Source organism: Oncorhynchus mykiss, chromosome 8, assembly GCF_013265735.2.
Source record: "Oncorhynchus mykiss isolate Arlee chromosome 8, USDA_OmykA_1.1, whole genome shotgun sequence".
In the NCBI taxonomy this organism is placed as follows: domain Eukaryota; kingdom Metazoa; phylum Chordata; class Actinopteri; order Salmoniformes; family Salmonidae; genus Oncorhynchus; species Oncorhynchus mykiss.
This window is the reverse complement of record NC_048572.1, coordinates 39740367-39765649: the sequence shown is the minus strand read 5'-3', so window position 1 is coordinate 39765649 and position 25283 is coordinate 39740367. Positions and strand designations below refer to the sequence as shown.

The 25283-nt window shown below is 47.3% G+C and overlaps 1 protein-coding gene across 5 annotated transcripts in view; it reads right to left on the bottom strand.

Moving 5' to 3' along the window:
- LOC110529898 (SAM and SH3 domain-containing protein 1) overlaps positions 1-25283 on the bottom strand; it is a 332895-nt gene that overhangs the window by 30570 nt on the left and 277042 nt on the right. For 4 of the 5 annotated variants that reach the window (XM_036985457.1, XM_036985461.1, XM_036985459.1 and 1 more), the window contains exons 5-8: positions 14671-14705; positions 12085-12174; positions 11791-11903; positions 9499-9600 (exon numbers count right to left, since the gene is read on the bottom strand). In XM_036985457.1, the coding sequence (XP_036841352.1) occupies positions 9499-9600; positions 11791-11903; positions 12085-12174; positions 14671-14705 (340 nt within the window). The remainder of the gene's footprint in view (positions 1-9498; positions 9601-11790; positions 11904-12084; positions 12175-14670; positions 14706-25283) is intronic. The other variant, XM_036985458.1, reaches the window with a different exon arrangement.

Below are 25283 nucleotides of genomic sequence, written 5' to 3'. Positions count from 1 at the left end.
CAGCATCCTGGAGTTTCCTCTTCACTGTTGACATTGAGACTGGTGTTTTGCAGGTACTGTTTAATGAAGCTGCCAGTCGAGGACTTGTTCCGCAAACTAGACACTCTAATGTACTTGTCCTCTTGCTCAGTTGTGCACCGGGGCCTCCCACTCCTCTTTCTATTCTGGTTAGAGACAGTTTGCGCTGTTCTGTGAAGGGAGTAGTACACAGCGTTGTATGAGATCTTCAGTTTCTTGGCAATTTCTACCATGGAATAGCCTTCATTTCTCAGAACAAGAATAGACTGATGAGTTTTAGAAGAAAGTCCTTTGTTTCTAGCCATTTTGAGCCTGTAATCGAACCCACAAATGTTGATGCTCCAGATACTCAACTAGTCTAAAGAAGGCCAGCAGAGAGAGCACCCCCCTATCGACATCGACGGGAGAGTAGTGGATAAGGTGGAAAGTTTTAAGTTCCTCTGCGTACACATAACGGACAAACTGAATTGGTCCAACCACACAGACAGCGTGGTGAAGAAGGCGCATCAGCTCCTCTTCAACCTCAGGAGGCTGAAGAAATTTGGCTTGTCACCAAAAACACTCACAAACTTTTACAGATGCACAATTGAGAGCATCCTGTCGGGCTGTATCACCGCCTGGTACGGCAACTGCTCTGCCCACAACCGTAAGGCTCTCCAGAGGGTAGTGAGGTCTGCACAACGCATCACCGGGGGCAAACTACCTGCTCGCCAGGACACCTACACCACCCGATGTCACAGGTAGGCCAAAAAAATCATCAAGGTCAACAACCACCGAACTCTATACCATCTACTGCATCTTGCCTATGCCATTCGGCCATCGCTCATCCATATATATTTTTATGTACATATTCTTATTCATTCCTTTACACTTGTGTGTATAAGGTAGTTGTTGTGAATTTGTTAGATTACTTGTTGGATATTACTGCATGGTCGGAACTAGAAGCACAAGCATTTCGCTACACTTGCATTAACATCTGCTAACCATGTGTATGTGACAAATAACATTTGATTTGATTTGATATTCCATGAAAAATCTGCCGTTTCCAGCTACATTAGTTTCCAGCTACAATACAATTTACAACATTAACAATGTCTACACTGTATTTCGGATCAATTTGATGTTATTTTAATGGACAAAAGATGCTTTTGAACGGTAGTGTATATAGCTCCATTATCTTTTCTACATAGTTTTATCTGGTTTTAGTCATTTAAGTTTACACTGAAAATGTTTTACCATACCGAAAATGATATAACAAAAACTATTTTTTTCACATTATATTTTTGGGAGCGGCGGACTTCAATTAATATAGCGGAAGCACTGGTCTGTATGTGTGTGTGTGGACTTTGGAGCGAGGATGGAACTGTAGTTCAGTTGGACGTCACGACGGTATTACAAATCTCTACAGCAAAGCATAAACAGAGGGAACAAGGAAGTCACCAATTGGATACCATGAATTTGGGGAGAAAAAAAGGTAAAAAGTACAAAAAAATCTATGTAATTCTTTAAAAATTAATATTTTTTTTTAATAAAAAATTGGCGAAAATAAATAAACAAAAACAAAACAGCACTGATTGAACCGCAGGCAACAAATGCACACACACCCAGTGTGTTAGAGTGCTTGGGTTAGTACTAAGGCAAGTCCGACTGGGCAGTGTACTGTAGGCCTGGAGGAGAGGCTTTCAACTCCCCTTAGCTTCTCCAGCCTACCCATGTGGGGTGGCAGGTAGCCTAGTGGTTAGTGTTGGGCCAGTAACCAAAAAGTTGCAAGATCAAACCCCTGATCTGACAAGGTAAAAATCTAGTGTTCCTAGACTGCCATTGTACATAAGAATTTGTTCTTAACTGAATTGCCTAGTTAAATAAAGGTTCAATAAAGAAATACACGGGAAACACTAGAATTGTATTACATCTGTAACCTAACAAGATGAGAGCTGCTTGGTTCGACCACTGCCCGAGTCTGGTGTTACTGATACACATGCATCAGGCCCGAAGATAACAGCTGAGGGAGGGATGTCTTTAACACCTGGCTTTGGACACTTTATTTATTTATTTATTTTTACCTTTATTTCGCCTTTATTTAACCAGGTAGGCTAGTTGAGAACAAGTTCTCATTTACAACTGCGACCAGGCCAAGATAAAGCAAAGCAGTTTGACACATATAACAACACAGAGTTACACATGGAGTAAAACAAACATACAGTCAATAATACAATAGAAATCTATATACAGTGTGTGCAAATGAGGTAGGATAAGGGGGGTGAGGCAATAAATAGAGCATAGTTTCGAAATTATTACAGTATGGCAAATTAAACACTGGCGTGATAGATGTGCAGAAGATGAGTGTGCAAGTAGCGGTACTGGGGTGCAAATGAGCAAAATAAATAAAACAAATAACAATATGGTGATGAGGTAGTTGGATGGGCTATTTACGGATGGGCTATGTACAGGTGCAGTGATCTGTGAGCTGCTCTGACAGCTGGTGCTTAAAACTAGTGAGGGAGATATGAGTCTCCAGCTTCAGTGATTTTTGCAGTAATTTCCAGTCATTGGCAGCAGAGAACTGGAAGGAAAGGCGGCCGAAGGAGGAATTGGCTTTGGGAATGACCAGTGAAATATACCTGTTGGAGCGCGTGCTATGGGTGGGTGTTGCTATGGTGACCAGTGAGTTGAGATAAGGCGTGGCTTTACCTAGCAATGACTTATAGATGACCTGGAGCCAGTGGGTTTGGTGACGGATATGAAGCGAGGGCCAGCCAACGAGAGCATACAGGTCGCAGTGGTGGGTAGTATATGGGGATTTGGTGACAAAACGGATGGCTCTGTGCCATGAGGGCATACTGGCACCTACAAGGCCTTCAGAAAGTATTCACACCCCTTGGCTTTTTCCATTTTCCAGCCTGAATTTGAAAAGGATACAATTGAGATTTTATGTCACTGGCCTACACACAAGTTTCGCGATTTTGACTTAAATCGGCTTGAAAATCTATGGCAAGACTTGAGAATGGATGTCTAGCAATAATCAACAACCAACTTGACAGAGCTTGAAGATTGTTTTTAATAATAATGTGCAAATATTGTACAATCCAGGTGTGGAAAGCTCTTAGAAACTTCCCCTGAAAAACTCAAAGCTGTAATCGATACCAAAGGTGATTATAACAAGTATTGACTCAAGGTGCTGAATACTTAACATGAATCCCAGTTTTATTTTTCATTTATTTATTGATTTGGTATTTTGGGTAGATCGTTGACCAAAAAAAAGACAATCTATTTTAATCCCACATGGTAACACATCCAAACAATGACAAAGTCAATGGGTGTGAATACTTTCTAAAGGCACTCTTGGTGACACAAGGACCTCTGGCCTCCACATTCCCTTGGACTCCTCTAGCCAGTTCGGAATTTTCAGTCAGAATGACATAGACGCTCTGTGACCTGCACGTTACCCATAAATCCCTCTGGTGTCCCCCCAGCCCCCTCTTTCCACCGCTAGTCTCAGTGGTGCATGCTCCATACTCCATTCCTCTGTCAACAGCAGAATCAGACCATGAGGCCAGGGTTGAACCCTCCCCCTTCGTTTTTTTGACAACCTCTCAGCTTCTAAACCGCAGAATGACTCCCCCCCCCCCATCCCTGCTCCTCTGAACCCCACTGTCCTCCCTCTTCACTAACCACACACATCTGTCTGGAATTCTATTCTGCTAGTTTCCACCGCTACAGAAAACATTACAGAGTAAGGTTTTCAGAGACCGTGCTGTATAATAACAGGTCTGTGTGCGCGCGTGTGCATGAGAGGAGACAGGAGAGAGACAGAGACTGAGAAGAGTGAGCCAGCCCGCTACAGTCTGGAACCAGACCTGACTAATGCTTATTACTGAGGTACTGTACATACGGGACATTACTGGAGGCAGGTTGATGTTAATTGTCAGGAATCTTGCCCTGGGGGCAGAACTGAGCGGTTTCCGCTAGCTGGGCCAGCTGCAGTCAAAATTGGCTATATTGTACGTAAGAATTAATGAAAACAAACATGTCCTTTTTGGTCATCATTTAAGGTCAGGGGTAAGCATTATTGTTAGCAGTGTGGTTAAGGGTAGGGTTCATGTTAGGGTAAGGGTTCGGTCTAAAATCTCATTTTATGACTTTGTGGCTGTGCCCGCTAGTGACCCCTCTGCAGAGCTGCATCCAGGGCAAGATTCATGACAATAAACCTGCTTAATGGAGTGGAGCGTGTATATTATTATGCAGAGTGGTTCATTAATCCTGTGGGTGTTGGTGTTGTGTGCATCGTGTGTATGTGTATTGCTTTTGCAGAGTGAGCCACTCATGTGCAAGACAGTCCCGGGGGACAGCCGGGGGTGAAGGCGAGGCAGCATGGCTTTTATATACAGGAAAGAAAGCTTTGCTTCAATGAGTGCTCAATTAACACATTTAAATGAAATGCATTCTGTTGTGCTGTTTTCATAAGCATAATCTTTTGTACTGTAAATCAGGGTCATTAAGAGGAATGCAATAGGAGAGAAAAGAAGACAAAGAAAGACACTTCTGTCCCCTTGCCAATACATAACAGCCTGGGGGAAGAGGAGGAGGTGACAATGACATAGTCCCGAGATGCAGCCGTGAGGGACACCAACATCTGGAAATCAATCAGTGGTGAAAAGCTGCTGCAGTTAGCAACCCCGCAGTGGAGCAATGCCACACAGTCATGACCCCTCACACACACACACACACACACACACACACACACACACACACACACACACACACACACACACACACACACACTCTCACACCCACACACACACACACTCTCACACCCACACACACACACACACACACACACACACACACACACACACACACACACAGTCATTAACGGCTTTGGGTCTTGCTGCAAATATCATTGTGCGGTCGAGCATGCATGGTGCATATTACAAGCAGAACTAGATTTAGAATAGCCAGTAAAACCCTTGCAAATGGATGCAAACCTAGAGGGAATCTCACTGTGTCTGCAAACACACAAGCGGTTCCCTACCTCAGAAAAAACACTGACATTGAATGAAGCATGCTAAGCAGTTGAGTGCGACTTGTTACTCACAGCTTTAGGCATTTAGGACAGCAGACTCGTGCTCATCCCATTCCCAGGTCAGCATAAAGAAGCAGGCATCACGATGCATGAGGCTGAACCTGTCCTAGCTACTCCCAGGTTAGTCACGCTGCACGCACAGTCACACAACACAAAGTCACACAACACACAGCATTGACGCATACACTCTCACAAAGTATCTGCAGCCTTTTGGTCGAAGGCAGCTCTGCCGAATGAAAGTGACGGAAGTGAGTAGCAGCAGAGAAAAGGCGCGTTGTGCCTGGTGGAGAGAGGAGAACAATCACAGCGTTTGAGCCCCTCTGACCCTGCCTTGGCCCCCACATCTCAATTGGCCAGACCGAGGAGATGAGAGAGACGTAGAGAGAGAGACCAGGCTAAGAGGAGGACGGATCTTTGGACAGAGCGACCACAGAGCTCCCCACCGACACACACACCCATTAACCATTTGGAAGCTGGGGGATGACATAATTACATTTTTAAGCGGGGGACATTGCCCCTGACACCCTCAGGCCCAAGAGGGGAAAGATATTTCCTCAACGGGTCCATTTTAAACTGGTACTTAATCAAGCAGAGTCTCCCTCCTCCTACTGCTGCTGTGTTTCTGGGCCTGAGGGGAGTGAGAGCTCTTTGTCCTCCATCCATCACTTCCTCTCTTCCTCCCTCCCTCCGGCGATGCGTGCTAACGGCCCTGAAGACAGGCCAAGTGTTCCCCCGAACAATACACCTTCAGTCATCCTCCCATCCTCTCTCCCTCCGTCTATCGGACACCCCATCCATCAGTCCAATGGGACAGGAAGCAGGCCTGTGGCAGCCGAGAGCATGGAGAGGATTAACAGCTTGCTAGGGCCCTGCCTGCAGCGCCACATCAAATACCAGGCAGAGCCATACTGTACCACAGACCAGGCTTGGAGGCGGCTCTCTGCACAAGTCCTTACAACAGGACTTTCTCATTTACTTTACTTGCGTGTGAAAGCTGTTTGAAAGCATGACAGGGTCTTGTCCAGAATATCCACAGAGCCCAGAGCAGGACTGAAGGCAGCTTGGTGTCAAGGCTGTGGGTGCACCATGCTAGAACAGACGTCTTCAGAGCGGAAGGACGCAATTGGCTAATTAATATGGAAAGGGAAATGTAGCATACACGCGATAGCATGCGAGAGGGCAAACAATTCTAGGCAGTCGAGGGCAGATGTTAAGACTGCTGATCAAGGGCTCCAGCTGTTAGCAGCTGGGTTTCCACGGCAACACATATGTGCATATAAATATTTGGGTATCCAGATGGTGCTTTTGTGATGTGTATCCATGACCATCTTCACAGGAAGACGTGGCTCTGTGAGTGTGTTTCTGTCTCTGTCTCTGTCTCTTTCTCTCTGTGTGTGTGTGTGTGTGTGTGTGTGTGTGTGTGTGTGTGTGTGTGTGTGTGTGTGTGTGTGTGTGTGTGTGTGTGTATGTGTGTGTGTGTGTGTGTGTGTGTGTGTGTGTGAGTGAGAGAGAGAGAGAGAGACTGGGTCGGTTCTTCTATCCTTGTGGGGACCTGAAATCCCCAAAAGTCCCTACAAGGATAGTAAAACAAGGAAAATTCTCCCTTGTGGAGACATTTCCCACATCCCCATGAGCACAAAGGCTGTTTTAAGCTTAGGGGTTAGGTTCAGGGTTAGGGTTAGAATTAGGGTTAGGGTAAGGTTTAGGGTTAGGAGTTAGGTTTAAGGTTTGGGTTAAGGTTAGGGTTATGGTAAGAGTTAAGGAAAATTTGATTTTTAAATAATGTTGGATCCCCACGAGGATAGAAGTACAAAAACATCTGTGTGTCTTGGTTTGTGTGTGTGTGGGTGCTTGTGAGGCAAAAGGTCCCATCTGGACCCGGTTCTGCTTCAGAGCTATTGATCTCCAGTACATCTGAAAGCCCAATGTGTACACACACAGTCCTCCATTTAGCCTGCCAGCCAATGTGTCTATCCCCTGTGATGTCTCCCCCCCACACACACACACACACACAGACACAGAGCCACCAATCTAGTGGGCCGCGAGGCTAAACCCAAGAGGAAAACAGAGCTTGACTTGGCCCAGCAAGAAAGAATCATTGGATTTGAACGATCATCAGTGAGTACAACTAGTCTCCATCCAAACCAATCCCTCACATCCGCCTTGAGGATCCACTCCAATAACAAGCAGTATCCTACGGGTGAGGCCGTGTTCTGTGACCTGTCACTAAGGACAAACTAAACCCCATGGCTTGGAGGGACACTTCAAAAGGACTGAGAGGTCCAGGGCCTGGCCTTTACTGACCACAGCAGGACACATTTACATTTACTTCCAGCACTGACTTACAATTAAAGAAGGGGGAAAAGTCACAGTGTGAACTTCTGGAAAGGTTCACTATGAAATGAGGGCCGGGGTTGGATGGAAATCAGTTCTCTGTTCAGAGTTCATCTTTAGGACTACAGTAAAGCTTACTATGACATGCATTATGCTGATGATGATGCAAACCTCATGGCCCAAGTCAGCTCACTATTTGCTCTTCAGTGCGGAAGCCAATATACAACACATGTATTATTCTCCACAGTAGAAGGCAGCGCGGTTCCTTCCTTGTGAGTGACAATACATCCGCCTAGCCCAAACAGGGACCCCACACATGGCCACCTCTCCTAACCCGGAAAGAGTGCCTCAGCCTGGGTATGAGCATGCCCTGTGGGCCTCTGACAACCAGGACACTGATCCTATCCTGATCACACCTTACATGATTACTATGACCCAGAAGGAGGGAGGGAGGGAGGCAGGTTCGGGCTCCCGAGTGGCGCAGGGGTCTAAGGCACTGCATCTCAGTGCTAGAGGCATCACTACAGACACACTGGTTCAAATCCAGGCTGTATCACAACCGGCCGTGACCGGGAGTCCCATAGGGCGGTGCATTACTGGCCCAGTGTCGTCCGGGTTTGGCCGGTGTGGGCTGTCATTGTAAATAAGAATTTGTACTTAACTGACTTGCCTAATTAAATAAAAGTTTTTTTTTAAATAAAAAATGTTTTATGCATGGGCGGGCATACCATATAGTCTGCTGCCGGATAAAAGAGCAAGGGGAGGGTAGGGGTGGGAAGCTCAGGGGATTTTACACAGGAGAGATTTAACTAAAACCAGTCATTGTGAAGTAACGTAATCAGTAATCGCCCTGCAAACAGTATTCAGCCAAGCCCTGTCCAATGTGGGTGACCTCTGATGACGCCTGCCCCGGTCTAAGTAACATTGGCTGGCTTGAGTGTGACAGGTGCCTTGGCACTTTGAGTCGCACACTAATCCACACCGTAAAGGCCACACTGATTGCCTGATCCCAGTCATACAGGCTTACTGTCTTCACTACACTGTAACGGAAAACTGTCATTCATACAGTCATTTGGGGTATCATCAACAGTAAAATACTCTGAAATGTTTTACTGCAGCGTGCTGCAAATTATGGTGCATTGTGGGAAAACGTTGTGAGCTGGGAAATAATTGCTGCATTTCAAATGGTGCTGTAATTCCACCCCACAGAATACAGTACCGTGCCGTATCTTTGGAATGCCATAAACCTTTTGACCACTAGTGGGTGCATGGTATTGTCTCTGTCTCATTAACACATTCTGAAGTTTGCCTATATGTGTTTCACCCGTGAGTGAGAATGCTGTACCAACTTAAGGCTTATGCGGTTATAGTGCACCATCGATGTGTATAAGGGACAGACTGAAGAGGCAGAAAGTCTTAAAACCTTAAACGGTTCAGCATTTTGCCATGTCCTTTCGTTCTGCTTTGCCCTGTAGTCACTGTTTGGAAGCCTTTGGAAGTGCAAGTGATATAAAACACAAATCATTCATTAATATACTGTAACTTCGCCACGCAGCCGAGCTGCTTGACCAATCCCTTGTAATTACAGGGACACACTGAAATATAAACCCCTCCCCTCAACGGATTTCATTCATTTGATTACAGTAGCATTACATTTTTTTTTTTTTTACAGTATAATACAGTCAATTTTACTGTATTGTACTGTATGGCATTATAAGGTACATGCATTGATACCGTATTTATATTACAGTAGGTGTACGGTAATATGAAATACAGAATATTAGTTGCAGGCAAAGTAAAGGCAACCTCTTTACAGTACACACCGAATGGGGTGTCAACACAAGCGGGATGCGGTATGTCTGGGGTTATGTCATAATATCCAGGTTAGTTAGAGAAGGGACGTGACTGCCAATGATCTTATACACGCATTCTCACACACACAAATACTCCTAGGTGACAAGCACACAAAGATGGCTGCTCCTTTGTGGGGCTTTGATCCTGAGGGTCACGGGGGTGAGAGGTGAAAGGTCGGTCAAAAGGTCAGAGTTCAGAGAGGTACTTACGTTGCAGTTAGAGGACTGGTTTAGATTGGGACTGGATCCGTCAGTCCACTCTGCAGTGTCAGTACTGCTGGACTGTCTGCTGTGGCTCTCATACTCCTTCAGCTATAGGAGAAGAAGAGTTTAGCGAGAAGGGAGGGCAGGGGACGATGGCCCACTCTCACTATAGAAACAGCTACCCCTCCACACACACACAAACGAACACCAATACACAAACGTAGGATGACACACACACACACACACACACACACACACACGCTCACACACACACACGCACACAAAGGCCACAAGTCCGTCGACACAAACATACACGGTAACAAGACAAAACAACTGTCCACAGAGCAGGGATGGGCATTTGAAATGATTTCACTATCCGAATAATATCCTAAAAACATTTTTGGAACTCTGGATAGGCGAAATACATGTGTTTTAAAGAAAACTCATATATATTTTTTTCAACGTCAATGGGGACTTGCTCAAACGATTCAAGAGAGGCAGCGCACTGCTTGTTGTTTCAGAACAGAAGGGCGGGGGAGGGGCGTGAGAGGAGCAGGGGGAGAGGCGTGAGAGGAGCAGGGGGAGGGGCGTGAGAGGTGCAGGGGGAGAGGCGTGAGAGGAGCAGGGGGAGGGGCGTGAGAGGTGCAGGGGGAGGGGCGTGAGAGGAGCAGGGGGAGAGGCGTGAGAGGAGCCGGGGGAGGGGCGTGAGAGGAGCAGGGGGAGGGGCGTGAGAGGTGCAGGGGGAGGGGCGTGAGAGGTGCAGGGGGAGGGGCGTGAGAGGAGCAGGAGGAGGGGCGTGAGAGGAGCAGGGGGAGGGGCGTGAGAGGAGCACAGGGGGAGGGGCGTGAGAGGAGCAGGGGGAGGGGCGTGAGAGGAGCAGGGGGAGGGGAGTGAGAGGAGCAGGGTGAGGGGAGTGAGAGGAGCAGGGGGAGGGGAGTGAGAGGAGCAGGGGGAGAGGCGTGAGAGGAGCAGGGGGAGAGGCGTGAGAGGAGCAGGGGGAGGGGCGTGAGAGGAGCAGGGGGAGGGGCGTGAGAGGAGCAGGGGCCGGTCAGGTCTGACACGGAGGGAGAGAGAAAGTAGCCAAACCAACGAGACAAACTTGTGGCTCCGACAGGTTATCTACAACAGTATCATCTCATCTGGTAGTGTCTATCTTGACTGCATTACATCGATGTAAAGAAGCTAGCTAGCTACAGCAGTCAGCTAAGTTAGTTAGCCAGCTAGCTTGCATAGCAAGGCTAATTAAGGCTGCGCTCCCCATCCTTCTCTACAACAACTCCATTCATATTAAACCGCCTACCTGTTGGTTGAACATTGTAGCCTACTCCTTCTCATTTAGCCAACTTAATTCCCTAATTGCAATTCCATTTGGAATTGATTCGAAATCTCACGCGTCACTTGCTACACGATGGAGGAGCCTCTGACAGTAGTGCTGCTTTGATTGACTGACAATAACAAGCTAAACTTGTGAAAAGTGTGTAGGTTACCCATATTACTTTTCTACGGTGGGAACTAAAACGGTCTAATGTCATGGTCTGTCCGTCCTTATACGTAGCAATGTTACAGATAATTACATTTGATTTTAGACAAAGCCTTTTAATTAATAGGCCTGCATTTTTTTCTTTCTAAAACTAATACTTTTGCAATTAATCGAATACTAACGTCCATTCGGGAAAATTCTAAATATTCAAAATAATTGTGCCCATCCCTAACCACGGAGGCTGTTCATCGATTCCAGAACCGGATTGGTTTGTTTAAGTGTCAACCGCAGTGGAGGAGGGTGGAGGTCAGGCCAGCACCCAATGATACACCAGCGATACAGGAAGAGGTGGAGGAAAATCAACGTCTGCCTTGAAGAGAGACCTAGTTCTACAGGACTACAGGGCTACAGAGCTAACATGTCCAGCTACCCCCAACAGAGTGAACAGGACCACACATAAACACTGCGAGTGACCCCCAGGCACCCTTCTTGGACAGGGGATTGGGGTGGCGTGGGCGTGTTTTGTCAAAGATAAAGAGCCGTGCAGGGTTATAATGAAAGCTCGGTGAATAGTTAATAAGAGTAAGTCATTTTAGTGAGAGCTGGATATGGAGCTTGCGGGATGAGGCGGGCGAGTTGGTAGGCTTGGAGCCGGTCGAGACCACGTTGCAGTGGAGGAGCTGGGGCTGGGGTCAGGCGGTGGGTGGGGTGGAGGTCCCCTCCAGGCCCTGCCTGTCTGCCCCAGGAGGAGCCTGGAGAGGAGAGTGGGGAATGGGTGTAGGGGGTACAGAGAAGAGGGTGGGTGAGGGGGTTCCTACCCGAGCTAATGCCTCTTCAACAGTGATCATCTTCTCCTTCACCATCATCATCAGCTGGATGCGCTCTTCGTCACTCATGGTGATCTCACTGGCCACGTAGCCTATGTCCTCACCTAGACGGTCAGAGAATGAGGGGTCACTAAAACAGCTGGGGCATGACATAAAGTAGTATGGAAACACATTCAAAACGGGACAAAATGAGTCATTATTAGATAATGAGTTTGCTATTCAAATTTCACTGTGTAATTTCTAGGAAAATAACACGCTGTACTAAAAAGACTAATCCTGCCGTACCTTTCGAAGTCTGCCGCATGACTCCCTTCTGTGATGTCTTGCGAAAGTTCTGCCAGAAGGACTTGTTCTTCTTCTTATTGTCCCATTTGCCTACGAGGAATAGGGAGAGAGAGAGAGCTTCAGTCAGACAACGCTAGAACACACACTCAAAAGGCACACACACTTCCTTAAGACGGACCCAGTGTTGCCGGGTAATGGAAAATAAGCTCAATGTTTTTGAATGATTCTCCGATAAAGACAAACACAATGGGACATACCATTTTCCCATCATTATAAACCGTGTAAAGGAGTGTGTGTGTGTGTCTACACGTGTGTGCATGACTTCTCTATACCCTGAGTCACCTGTCTGGGGATAGGCTCAGAAAGCGGGCAGCTGACGGCTCCGCCAGGTGACATTTGTATGTAAGGGCTGAGGAGAGCTGTTTCTCCCTAAAGTCTTAAGATCACACGCAGCCCTGTCTGTCTAGCTGGAATAAAAAAACTACAGCCACAACAAGCTGAAGGTCAGCATGACAATATCTCATGAGTGTTTAACCCCACTGTTATTCTCTCCCTGGTTCATTGATTCCCACCCCTTTTTCTCTCGCTCTCTCGCTCTCACTACTCTGTTCTCTCTCTCTCTCACTACTCTGTTCTCTCTCTCTCTCTCTCTCACTACTCTGTTCTCTCTCTCTCACTACTCTGTTCTCTCTCTCTCACTACTCTGTTCTCTCTCTCACTACTCTGTTCTCTCTCGCTCTCACTACTCTGTTCTCTCTCTCTCTCACTACTCGGTTCTCTCTCTCACTACTCTGTTCTCTCTCTCTCTCTCACTACTCTGTTCTCTCTCTCTCTCACTACTCTGTTCTCTCTCTCTCACTACTCTGTTCTCTCTCTCACTACTCTGTTCTCGCTCTCACTACTCTGTTCTCTCTCTCTCACTACTCTGTTCTCTCTCTCTCACTACTCTGTTCTCTCTCTCTCACTACTCTGTTCTCTCTCTCACTACTCTGTTCTCTCTCTCCCACTACTCTGTTCTCTCTCTCCCACTACTCTGTTCTCTCTCTCACTACTCTGTTCTCTCTCTCACTACTCTGTCCTCTCTCTCACTACTCTGTTCTCTCTCACTACTCTGTTCTCTCTCTCTCGCTCTCTCTCTCTCTCTCACTACTCTGTTCTCTCTCACACTACTCTGTTCTCTCGCTCTCTCTCTCACTACTCTGTTCTCTCTCACACTACTTTGTACTCTCTCACTACTCTCTCCCCCTCACTCTATCTCACTACTCTGCTCTCTCTCTCTCTCACTACTCTGTTCTCTCTCTCTCTCACTACTCTGTTCTCTCTCGCACTACTCTGTTCTCTCTCACTACTCTGTTCCCTCTCACTCTCTCTCTCACACTACTATGTTCTCTTTTTCTCACCCTCTCTCTCTCACTACTCGGTTCTCTCTCGCACTACTCTGTTCTCTCTCACTACTCTGTTCCCTCTCACACTCTCTCTCACTGCTCTGTTCTCTCTCGCTCTCTCTCTCACTACTCTGTTCTCTCTCACACTCTCTCTCACTAATCTGTTCTCTCTCACTCTCTCTCACACACTCTGTTCTCTCTCACACTACTCTGTTCTCTCTCTCTCGCTCTCTCTCTCACTACTATGTTCTCTCAGTCTCTCACTCTCTCTCACTACTCTGTTCTCTCTCACTCTCTCTCTCTCACTCTCTCTCACTACTCTGTTCTCTCTCACTCTCTCTCGCACTACTCTGTTCTCTCTCACACTACTCTGATCTCTCTCGCTCTATCTCTCTCACTACTCTGTTCTCTCTCACTCTCTCTCACGACTCTGTTCTCTCTTACTCTCTCTCACACTACTCTGTTCTCTCTCACTCTCTCTCTCACTACTCTGTTCTCTCTCACACACTACTCTGTTCTATCTATCTCTTACTTCTCTGCTCTCTCTTTCTCACTACTCTGTTCTCTCTCTCACTACTCTGCTCTCTCTTACTCTCTCTCACACTACTCTGTTCTCTCTTACTCTCTCTCACGCTACTCTGTTCTCTCTCTCTCTCTCTCTCACTACAATGTTCTCTCTCACACTACTCTGTTCTCTCTCACGCTTTCTCTCATTACTCTGTTCTCTCTCACTCTCTCACTACTCTGTTCTCTGTTCTCTCTCTCTCTCTCTCTCTCACTACACTGTTCTCTCTCTCTCACTACTCTGTTCTCTCTCTCTCTCACTACTCTCTTCTCTCTCACACACTACTCTGTTCTCTCTCTCTCACTACTCTGTTCTCTTTCTCTCTCACACGAATTGGTTCCCTCCCCTCTCTCTCTCTCACAAGGCTGAGGGTTAGCCCCTGAGAAAATGCCAACACACACATTAAAGCAGTTTCAATTCACACACATAATGGCAAATAACTGCTGTAGCTTGCAGGGTTAGAGCCAATCTATAATGATTGAAATATCACATCAGAACATAATGGTCAATGTATAAATACAATTTTAGTTGATTTATTCACTCACTGAAATATAATAGACGCCAACCCTGCTAGGAAGCTGGAAACAGTAAGAGAAAACAGGAGAATTTTTTTGTAAAAGTTTAACTGCTACTAACCTCCGTCTTCAGAGCTGGACTTCTGCAGAGACATCCTGGAAAGAACAGAGCAGACAGAGAGAAGAGAAGAGAGAGAGTTAACGTCTGGCAGATAGACCCTCCTCTCCTCTTAGCATCACACACCATCACTTCTCTAGCACTGGGGACTTCCAGTCAATCCCGGCCTTCCCCCGTCCCTCTAAGAAAGAACATATGCCGCTGTGTTGACGTGATGCTGCTGAGGTTTTTACTCTGGCTGCTGCTTTGTGTCTTCACCACTAGAGGACAGTGGTGGGGCTCTATAGACACACACACACACAGGCTGGCACCTGAGGAGCACAGGGCCGAGATATCCACAGAGGGGAGGCGTTGAATAGGTGGGAATGAGTGGGGAGCGAGGCGATGAGAGGAACAGAGGAGTGGGGTTAAAAGGAGAGGAGTGGATGAGAGGAGTAGGAGGAAATGGATGACAGGAAGATGAGAAAAGAGTGAATAAGAAGGGAAGAGAGAAGGAGAAGAGCAGACAGAGAGAGAAAACCATTGGGCAGACTAAGCCTGTTTGTGTTTCCACTTCCCTCCTCTGGATAGTCACAAGAGGGAGAGGGAGAGAGAGGGAGAGAGAGAGAGAGAGACTGAGAGAAAGAGAGAGAGAGAGGTGGGAAGAGAGTGAAGAAGACAGCGTGGAAAGTTACTGGAATGAGGAGTAAGAACGAGAGAGTCTCAATTTTTGACAACTCGATAGTCACTGCACACGAGACATAACAATAAGACATAAGAAGAGCACGATAAAGTAACTAAGCACACTGTATACAGGGTCAGTTCCAGTACCACATTTACAATGTGCAGGGATCGATAGAGGTAGATATGGATCGATAGAGGTAGATATGGATCGATAGAGGTAGATATGTATCGGGGTAAGGTGCCTCAGAATGATACTTTTTGAATAAATCTTGATAATAAACAAAATCCAAAATAATTGTGAACCAAAAACCAATGTGACCAGATACATTTGTTTCACTGGTACACAAGCGATCAAGAAAGAATTGGTGTCACACTGGCAAGTCAAAGAGTTGCTGACGCAGTCTGTGAGAGTAGGTTATCTGTCAGTTCTCCCTGCTCTGTCTGAGTTGGTTAGAGACATGAATCATGCAGGGGGGAGTCAACGACAAGAGCTTGTCCAGTAGTAGAGGTTACGTCTGTCTTCATCGGGCCCACACATACCCCTCCTGACGCTTCTCACTGTAACCAGTGTCTGTAATCTGGTTCAGGTTATTAACTCAACTACTAGGGTGTTTACAAACACTACAGGAACAAGATTATCCACATGTATCGATTCACATTTTTACTAACGCTGTAGAACTTTGTTCTGAAGCTGTACCCATTGGATGCAGTGATCACAATATAGTGGCGATATCCACTAAAGCCAAAGTTCCAGCAGCTGGGACTAAAATAGTGGAGGATGGTAAAAATATTTGTTGGTCTGATGTGACTAATGAGGAGCATCCAGACGCTGCACTTGATTAATTTATGTTATCTTCTTCCAATTATCGATAAACAGGCACCTGTTAAACACATCAAGCGCATGCACGCACGCACGCACGAACACATGCACACACACAAACACACTCGCTGATGCGTGCAGAGAGGTAGAGACAGGTGGCTGTCAGTTCAGTGAGCGAGGCACGTGTGGGTTTGGGGCAGAAACAAACCAAGTCCGACAGGTCTACCCCCTCTTCTGTGTATGTGTGTAGTAGAAGTGACAGCCTTCTGGACTCTACGGGAAGGTTTAGGGATGTTTAAAGGTTGGCTGCCATGGCAACATAATGAGAAGCTAATTGAATGGAGGCCTGTATGCTTGCCCCCTCCACCCCGCCCCCTCCTCTATCTCTATCCCCTGTCTTTCTATTCTTACTCTCGCTCAGCGCTAGGCCCCAGTGTGCTAGCGAGGGCCCTAGCTAATGCTAATGGGACTTACAGTGCCTTGCGAAAGTATTCGGCCCCCTTGAACTTTGCGACCTTTTGCCACATTTCAGGCTTCAAACATAAAGATATAAAACTGTATTTTTTTGTGAAGAATCAACAACAAGTGGGACACCCTCATGAAGTGGAACGACATTTATTGGATATTTCAAACTTTTTTAACAAATCAAAAACTGAAAAATTGGGCGTGCAAAATTATTCAGCCCCCTTAAGTTAATACTTTGTAGCGCCACCTTTTGCTGCGATTACAGCTGTAAGTCGCTTGGGGTATGTCTCTATCAGTTTTGCACATCGAGAGACTGACATTTTTTCCCATTCCTCCTTGCAAAACAGCTCAAGCTCAGTGAGGTTGGATGGAGAGCATTTGTGAACAGCAGTTTTCAGTTCTTTCCACAGATTCTCGATTGGATTCAGGTCTGGACTTTGACTTGGCCATTCTAACACCTGGATATGTTTATTTTTGAACCATTCCATTGTAGATTTTGCTTTATGTTTTGGATCATTGTCTTGTTGGAAGACAAATCTCCGTCCCAGTCTCAGGTCTTTTGCAGACTCCATCAGGTTTTCTTCCAGAATGGTCCTGTATTTGGCTCCATCCATCTTCCCATCAATTTTAACCATCTTCCCTGTCCCTGCTGAAGAAAAGCAGGCCCAAACCATGATGCTGCCACCACCATGTTTGACAGTGAGGATGGTGTGTTCAGCTGTGTTGCTTTTACGCCAAACATAACGTTTTGCATTGTTGCCAAAAGTTCAATTTTGGTTTCATCTGACCAGAGCACCTTCTTCCACATGTTTGGTGTGTCTCCCAGGTGGCTTGTGGCAAACTTTAAACGACACTTTTTATGGATATCTTTAAGAAATGGCTTTCTTCTTGCCACTCTTCCATAAAGGCCAGATTTGTGCAATATACGACTGATTGTTGTCCTATGGACAGAGTCTCCCACCTCAGCTGTAGATCTCTGCAGTTCATCCAGAGTGATCATGGGCCTCTTGGCTGCATCTCTGATCAGTCTTCTCCTTGTATGAGCTGAAAGTTTAGAGGGACGGCCAGGTCTTGGTAGATTTGCAGTGGTCGGATACTCCTTCCATTTCAATATTATCGCTTGCACAGTGCTCCTTGGGATGTTTAAAGCTTGCGAAATCTTGTTCTATCCAAATCCGGCTTTAAACTTCTTCACAACAGTATCTCGGACCTGCCTGGTGTGTTCCTTGTTCTTCATGATGCTCTCTGCGCTTTTAACGGACCTCTGAGACTACCACAGTGCAGGTGCATTTATACGGAGACTTGATTACACACAGGTGGATTGTATTTATCATCATTAGTCATTTAGGTCAACATTGGATCATTCAGAGATCCTCACTGAACTTCTGGAGAGAGTTTGCTGCACTGAAAGTAAAGGGGATGAATAATTTTGCACGCCCAATTTGTCCGTTTTTGATTTGTTAAAAAAGTTTGAAATATCCAATAAATGTCGTTCCACTTCATGATTGTGTCCCACTTGTTGTTGATTCTTCACAAAAAAATACAGTTTTATGTCTTTATGTTTGAAGCCTGAAATGTGGCAAAAGGTTGCAAAGTTCAAGGGGGCCGAATACTTTCGCAAGGCACTGTACTCACTGGGTCTTTCTGCTGGTGTCTTGCCCTCCGCTCCCACGCTCTATCAATTATTACACACGCAAGCACATGCATACACACTGTAACTGTTTGCACCTCCACTTCTGCTTTTTCTTACAATTGTATAAGATAGTACAGAGAGGCAGACCTGCTTTAAAACCCTTTAGTTTGGTTCCAAACGTTCCACACACTGAGTCTGTGGCAGTAGCTCTCATGTTGTGTGCTTAAAATGACCACACAGTATGCAGTTAGTGCCTTTCACTTTCCCCGTGGGGTGAAGAGTTTTAGTCTTGGACTAATGAAGATCCGGGAGTGTTGCATAAAAAACAGTCTCTAACTCTCTCTCTCTCTGCCCATCAAGATCTCATGGTCTGACTTTTACTATTCTATATTTGTCCATCATTTTTTTGGCCTTGAACTCAGACCGGTTAAAGTAAGGGTTAAGGTTTAGGATAGGGTTTCAAATAAAAACCGAGTGCCTAACCCTGGGATTGATCGCGCGATCCTCGGAAGCTCGTGGCTTACGCACATCCGCCATCCCCGTCTACTTGATCGGAGTGGCGCTCATCATAGCCCCTAGTGGCCGTTTTCTTTTTCATTCAAATACAATTGTACCTACACACTGAAGAAGACTGCAAAAAACGAAAGGAATGTGTACGCTATCCCCGATGCAGTGAAATTAATAAGAGCATGAAGTGAGCTTTATGCGGACATCTTCCTGTGTGGACCCATCACTCCTTTTGTTTGTTTGAATTCGGGGGTTTTACGCACAAGCCCGGCTTCTGGGAGAGCGAGATGGGCCCCTTTTGATGAACAAATGTTGAATATCGCCTTGATTCTGGTGTAACCTTCCTGCACTGTGCTGGGTGTGTATCCCATGCAATGTTCTCTCCACCAAAAAGTGTGGCACTGAGCACATTTCAGGTCGGCTGAGCGAAAAATTCTGTGCAACTTCCAGCATGCGTTTACTGTGAACACTTAGGCTGTGCTCACTTTAAGTTCCACTTTTAACAGTGACCATGTAGGCTACTGTGGCTATTTGATCATAATGTAGGCATAACAGAGTGGACTACCATCAAAAACAATGGAGAAAATGCATCCCCTAACATTTTAACATGGAAATAGCTGTTCTATCATTCAGCCTACAGTAGCAGACAATGTGTGGGGTTTCATTTAGGCCTACATTCCATGAGACTTTTGAAATAAACATGCAGGGCTTGACATTAACCTGTTCATCCACTTGTTAGTCAGACAGGGAAGTGACTGAGAATATTGTGTTGTTTGATGCAAGAAACCACTTTACAAAATAAAATGCATTGTCATTCCCATACCATTATTACAGAGAATCAGACAAATGAGGCTACCCTCTGCCTATTGGCTGATTAGCTTATTCAAGTCTCTCAAAATACAATACTGACCCATTAGGACAAAATAAAATCTCTTTAACTGACCTGCTTTTCAAAGATGTCAAGAAATGTATAAATTCTATGATCTTGTAGGAATCAATCACTCCCCCATTGCTGAATACAATTTATTGATATGAACAAATGTGCCCACGTGGCTACATGCAGCTCTCACTTTGATCTCACAACAGGCGCATTGGCTAATGTCTGCTCATGCTGTAAACACAGTCCAGTTCAAAGTGAATGGCAAAGATCCGTATTTGGCAATGGTCTTGTCATGTATTGTCATGTTGTGTCTTGTTTCTGTCCTTTCCCTTCACCCTGTCTCCCTCTGCTGGTCGTTATTAGGTTACCTTTTCTCCCCCTCTTTCCCCCAGCTGTTCCTTGTCTCCTCCTAACTACCTCGTCACCCCTTTTCCCACCTGTTCCCTTTTTCCCTGTGATTAGTCCTCTATATCTCTCTCTGTTTCTGCTCCTGTGTTTGTCGGATTCTTGTTTGTGTTATTCATGCCTGAACCAGACTATCGTCATGTTTGCTGCAACCTTGTCCTGTCCTGTCGGAATCTGCCGGTCCATCTGAGCCTACGTTTGTTTTGTTATTAAAAAGCTCTGTTTACGTTAATTCGCTTTTGGGTCCTCATTCACGCACCGTAACAGAAGAATCCGACCAAGAATGGACCCAGCGACTTCGGATCCTCTCCACTCAGCCGTCGAGATCCAGGGAGCGATGCTAGGCAGACACGAGCAGGAATTGTCTGCTGCTCGACATGCCGTTGAGACCCTGGCCACCCAAGTCTCCAACCTCACAGAACAGGTTCACCATCTCCGCCTCGATCCACCGGCCACTTCCAGGGCTTTCGAATCTCCGGAGCCCAGAATCAATAACCCGCCGTGTTACTCTGGGGAGCCCACTGAATGCCGCTCGTTCCTCACCCAGTGTGATATTGTGTTTTCTCTCCAGCCCAACACTTACTCCAGGAGCACTGCTCGTGTCGCCTACGTCATATCTCTCCTTACTGGACGGGCTCGTGAGTGGGGCACGGCAATCTGGGAGGCAAGGGCTGAGTGTACTAACCAGTATCAGGACTTTAAGGAGGAGATGATACGGGTTTTTGATCGATCTGTTTTTGGGGAGGAGGCTTCCAGGGTCCTGTCTTCCCTATGTCAAGGTAATCGATCCATAACAGACTACTCTATTGAGTTTCGCACTCTTGCTGCCTCCAGTGGCTGGAACGAGCCGGCTTTGCTCGCTCGTTTTCTGGAGGGTCTCCGCGCAGAGGTAAAGGATGAGATTCTCTCCCGGGAGGTTCCTTCCAGCGTGGATTCCTTGATTGAACTCGCTATTCGCATTGAGCGACGGGTTGATCTTCGTCACCGAGCTCGTGGAAAGGAGCTCGCGTTCTCCGTTGCCCCCCTCTCCGCATCACTACCATCTTCCTCTGCCGGCTCGGGTGCTGAGCCTATGCAGCTGGGAGGTATCCGCATCTCGACTAAGGAGAGGGAACGGAGAATCACCAACCGCCTCTGTCTCTATTGCGGTTCTGCTGGTCATTTTGTCACTTCATGTCCAGTAAAAGCCAGAGCTCATCAGTAAGCGGAGGGCTACTGGTGAGCGCTACTACTCCTGTCTCTCCTTCAAGATCCTGCACTACCTTGTCGGTCCATCTACGCTGGACCGGTTCGTCAGCTTCCTGCAGTGCCTTAATAGACTCTGGGGCGGAGGGCTGTTTTATGGACGAGACCTGGGCTCGGGAACATGACATTCCTCTCAGACAGTTAAGGGAGTCCACGGCCTTGTTCGCCCTGGATGGTAGTCCTCTCCCCAGGATTCAGCGTGAGACGCTACCTTTAACCCTCACTGTTTCTGGTAATCATAGCGAAACCATTTCTTTTTTAATTTTTCGTTCACCTTTTACACCTGTTGTTTTGGGCCATCCCTGGCTAGTTTGTCATAATCCTTCCATTAATTGGTCTAGTAATTCTATCCTCTCCTGGAACGTCTCTTGTCATGTGAAATGTTTAATGTCTGCTATCCCTCCTGTTTCCTCTGTCTCTTCTTCACAGGAGGAGCCTGGTGATTTGACAGGGGTGCCGGAGGAATATCACGATCTGCGCACGGTGTTCAGTCGGTCCAGGGCCACCTCTCTTCCTCCACACCGGTCGTATGATTGTAGTATTGATCTCCTTCCGGGAACCACTCCCCCCCGGGGTAGACTATACTCTCTGTCGGCTCCCGAACGTAAGGCTCTCGAAGATTATTTGTCTGTAGCTCTTGCCGCCGGTACCATAGTCCCCTCCTCCTCTCCCGCCGGAGCGGGGTTTTTTTTTGTTAAGAAGAAGGACGGGTCCCTGCGCCCCTGCATAGATTATCGAGGGCTGAATGACATAACAGTGAAGAATCGTTATCCGCTTCCTCTTATGTCTTCAGCCTTCGAGATCCTGCAGGGAGCCAGGTTTTTCACTAAGTTGGACCTTCGTAACGCTTACCATCTCGTGCGCATCAGGGAGGGGGACGAGTGGAAGACGGCGTTTAACACTCCGTTAGGGCACTTTGAATACCGGGTTCTTCCTTTCGGCCTCGCTAACGCTCCAGCTGTCTTTCAGGCATTAGTCAATGATGTCCTGAGAGACATGCTGAACATCTTTGTTTTCGTTTACCTTGACGATATCCTGATTTTTTCACCGTCACTCCAGATTCATGTTCAGCACGTTCGACGTGTCCTCCAGCGCCTTTTAGAGAATTGTCTTTTTGTGAAGGCTGAGAAGTGCACTTTTCATGCCTCCTCCGTCACATTTCTCGGTTCTGTTATTTCCGCTGAAGGCATTAAGATGGATCCCGCTAAGGTCCAAGCTGTCATTGATTGGCCCGTCCCTAAGTCACGCGTCGAGCTGCAGCGCTTTCTCGGCTTCGCGAACTTCTATCGTCGTTTCATCCGTAATTTCGGTCAGGTGGCGGCTCCTCTCACAGCCCTTACTTCTGTCAAGACGTGCTTTAAGTGGTCCGTTTCCGCCCAGGGAGCTTTTGATCTCCTCAAGAATCATTTTACATCCGCACCTATCCTTGTTACACCTGACGTCTCTAGACAGTTCGTTGTCGAGGTTGACGCGTCAGAGGTGGGCGTGGGAGCCATTCTTTCTCAGCGCTCCCTCTCTGACGACAAGGTTCACCCTTGCGCGTATTTTTCTCATCGCCTGTCGCCGTCGGAACGTAACTATGATGTGGGAAACCGCGAACTGCTCGCCATCCGCTTAGCCCTAGGCGAATGGCGACAGTGGTTGGAGGGGGCGACCGTTCCTTTTGTCGTTTGGACCGACCATAGGAACCTTGAGTACATCCGTTCTGCCAAACGACTTAATGCGCGTCAGGCGCGCTGGGCGCTGTTTTTCGCTCGTTTCGAGTTCGTGATTTCTTATCGTCCGGGCTCTAAGAACACCAAGCCTGATGCTTTATCTCGTCTCTTCAGTTCTTCAGTAGCCTCCACTGACCCCGAGGGGATTCTCCCTGAGGGGCGTGTTGTCGGGTTGACTGTCTGGGGAATTGAGAGGCAGGTAAAGCAAGCACTCACTCACACTCTGTCGCCGCGCGCTTGTCCTAGGAACCTTCTTTTCGTTCCCGTTCCTACTCGTCTGGCCGTTCTTCAGTGGGCTCACTCTGCCAAGTTAGCCGGCCACCCTGGCATTCGGGGTACGCTTGCTTCCATTCGCCAGCGTTTTTGGTGGCCCACCCGGGAGCATGACACGCGTCGTTTCGTGGCTGCTTGTTCGGTCTGCGCGCAGACTAAGTCCGGTAACTCCCCTCCTGCCGGCCGTCTCAGGCCGCTTCCCATTCCCTCTCGACCGTGGTCTCACATCGCCTTAGATTTTGTCACCGGACTGCCTTCGTCAGCGGGGAGGACTGTTATTCTTACGGTTGTCGACAGGTTCTCTAAGGCGGCTCATTTTATTCCCCTTGCTAAGCTTCCTTCTGCTAAAGAGACGGCACAAATCATCATCGAGAATGTTTTCAGAATTCATGGCCTTCCGTCAGACGTCGTTTCGGACAGAGGTCCGCAATTCACGTCTCAATTTTGGAGGGAGTTTTGTCGTTTGATTGGGGCTTCCGTCAGTCTCTCTTCCGGCTTTCACCCCCAGTCTAACGGTCAAGCAGAACGGGCCAATCAGACTATTGGTCGCATCTTACGCAGTCTTTCTTTTCGCAACCCTGCGTCTTGGTCAGAACAGCTCCCCTGGGCAGAATACGCCCACAACTCGCTTCCTTCGTCTGCGACCGGGCTATCTCCTTTTCAGAGTAGCCTCGGGTACCAGCCTCCGCTGTTCTCATCTCAGTTCGCCGAGTCCAGCGTCCCCTCCGCTCAGGCTTTTGTCCAACGTTGCGAGCGCACCTGGAAGAGGGTCAGGTCTGCACTTTGCCGTTATAGGGCGCAGACTGTGAGGGCTGCTAATAAGCGTAGAACTAAGAGTCCTAGATATTGTCGCGGTCAGAGAGTTTGGCTCTCTACTCAGAACCTTCCCCTTAAGACCGCTTCTCGCAAGTTGACCCCGCGGTTCATTGGTCCGTTCCGTATTTCTCAGATCATTAATCCTGTCGCAGTTCGACTTCTTCCGCGATATCTTCGTCGCGTCCACCCGGTCTTCCATGTCTCCTGTGTCAAGCCCGTTCTTCGCGCCCCCGCTCGTCTCCCCCCCCCCCCCCCCCATCCTTGTCGAGGGCGCACCCATCTACAGGGTCCGTAGGATTTTGGACATGCGTCCTCGGGGCCGTGGTCATCAGTACCTAGTAGATTGGGAGGGGTACGGTCCTGAGGAGAGGAGTTGGGTTCCCTCTCGGGACGTGCTGGACCGTGCGCTGATCGATGATTTCCTCCGTTGCCGCCAGGTTTCCTCCTCGAGTGCGCCAGGAGGCGCTCGGTGAGTGGGGGGGTACTGTCATGTATTGTCATGTTGTGTCTTGTTTCTGTCCTTTCCCTTCACCCTGTCTCCCTCTGCTGGTCGTTATTAGGTTACCTTTTCTCCCCCTCTTTCCCCCAGCTGTTCCTTGTCTCCTCCTAACTACCTCGTCACCCCTTTTCCCACCTGTTCCCTTTTTCCCTCTGATTAGTCCTCTATATCTCTCTCTGTTTCTGCTCCTGTGTTTGTCGGATTCTTGTTTGTGTTATTCATGCCTGAACCAGACTATCGTCATGTTTGCTGCAACCTTGTCCTGTCCTGTCGGAATCTGCCGGTCCATCTGAGCCTACGTTTGTTTTGTTATTAAAAAGCTCTGTTTACGTTAATTCGCTTTTGGGTCCTCATTCACGCACCGTAACAGGTCTATTTGCATATAGGCCTACTGCAGTTCTGATTGGTTATGCCTCACCGGTCTGTGTAGAATCCTACTCCGATGCGTTCTGCATATTTCGTTTTGCATACTAACTCTTGCCTAATTCTTTTTGTTTCGGTGTGTTGCATTGAAAGTGCCTAATATTGCGTTGATTCGATCACAAATCCCACAGTAAAGGGAAACATTAATAGTGTTAACTGAAGGGGAAAACTCTTGAGTGAAGTTCAATCTCGTGCTTCTCTGCGCAGGCTGATATTTCTTCTGCACAGCAGTCCCAGAGAGATGTGTGCCAGTGCCCGTGCGCAGCTTAGAG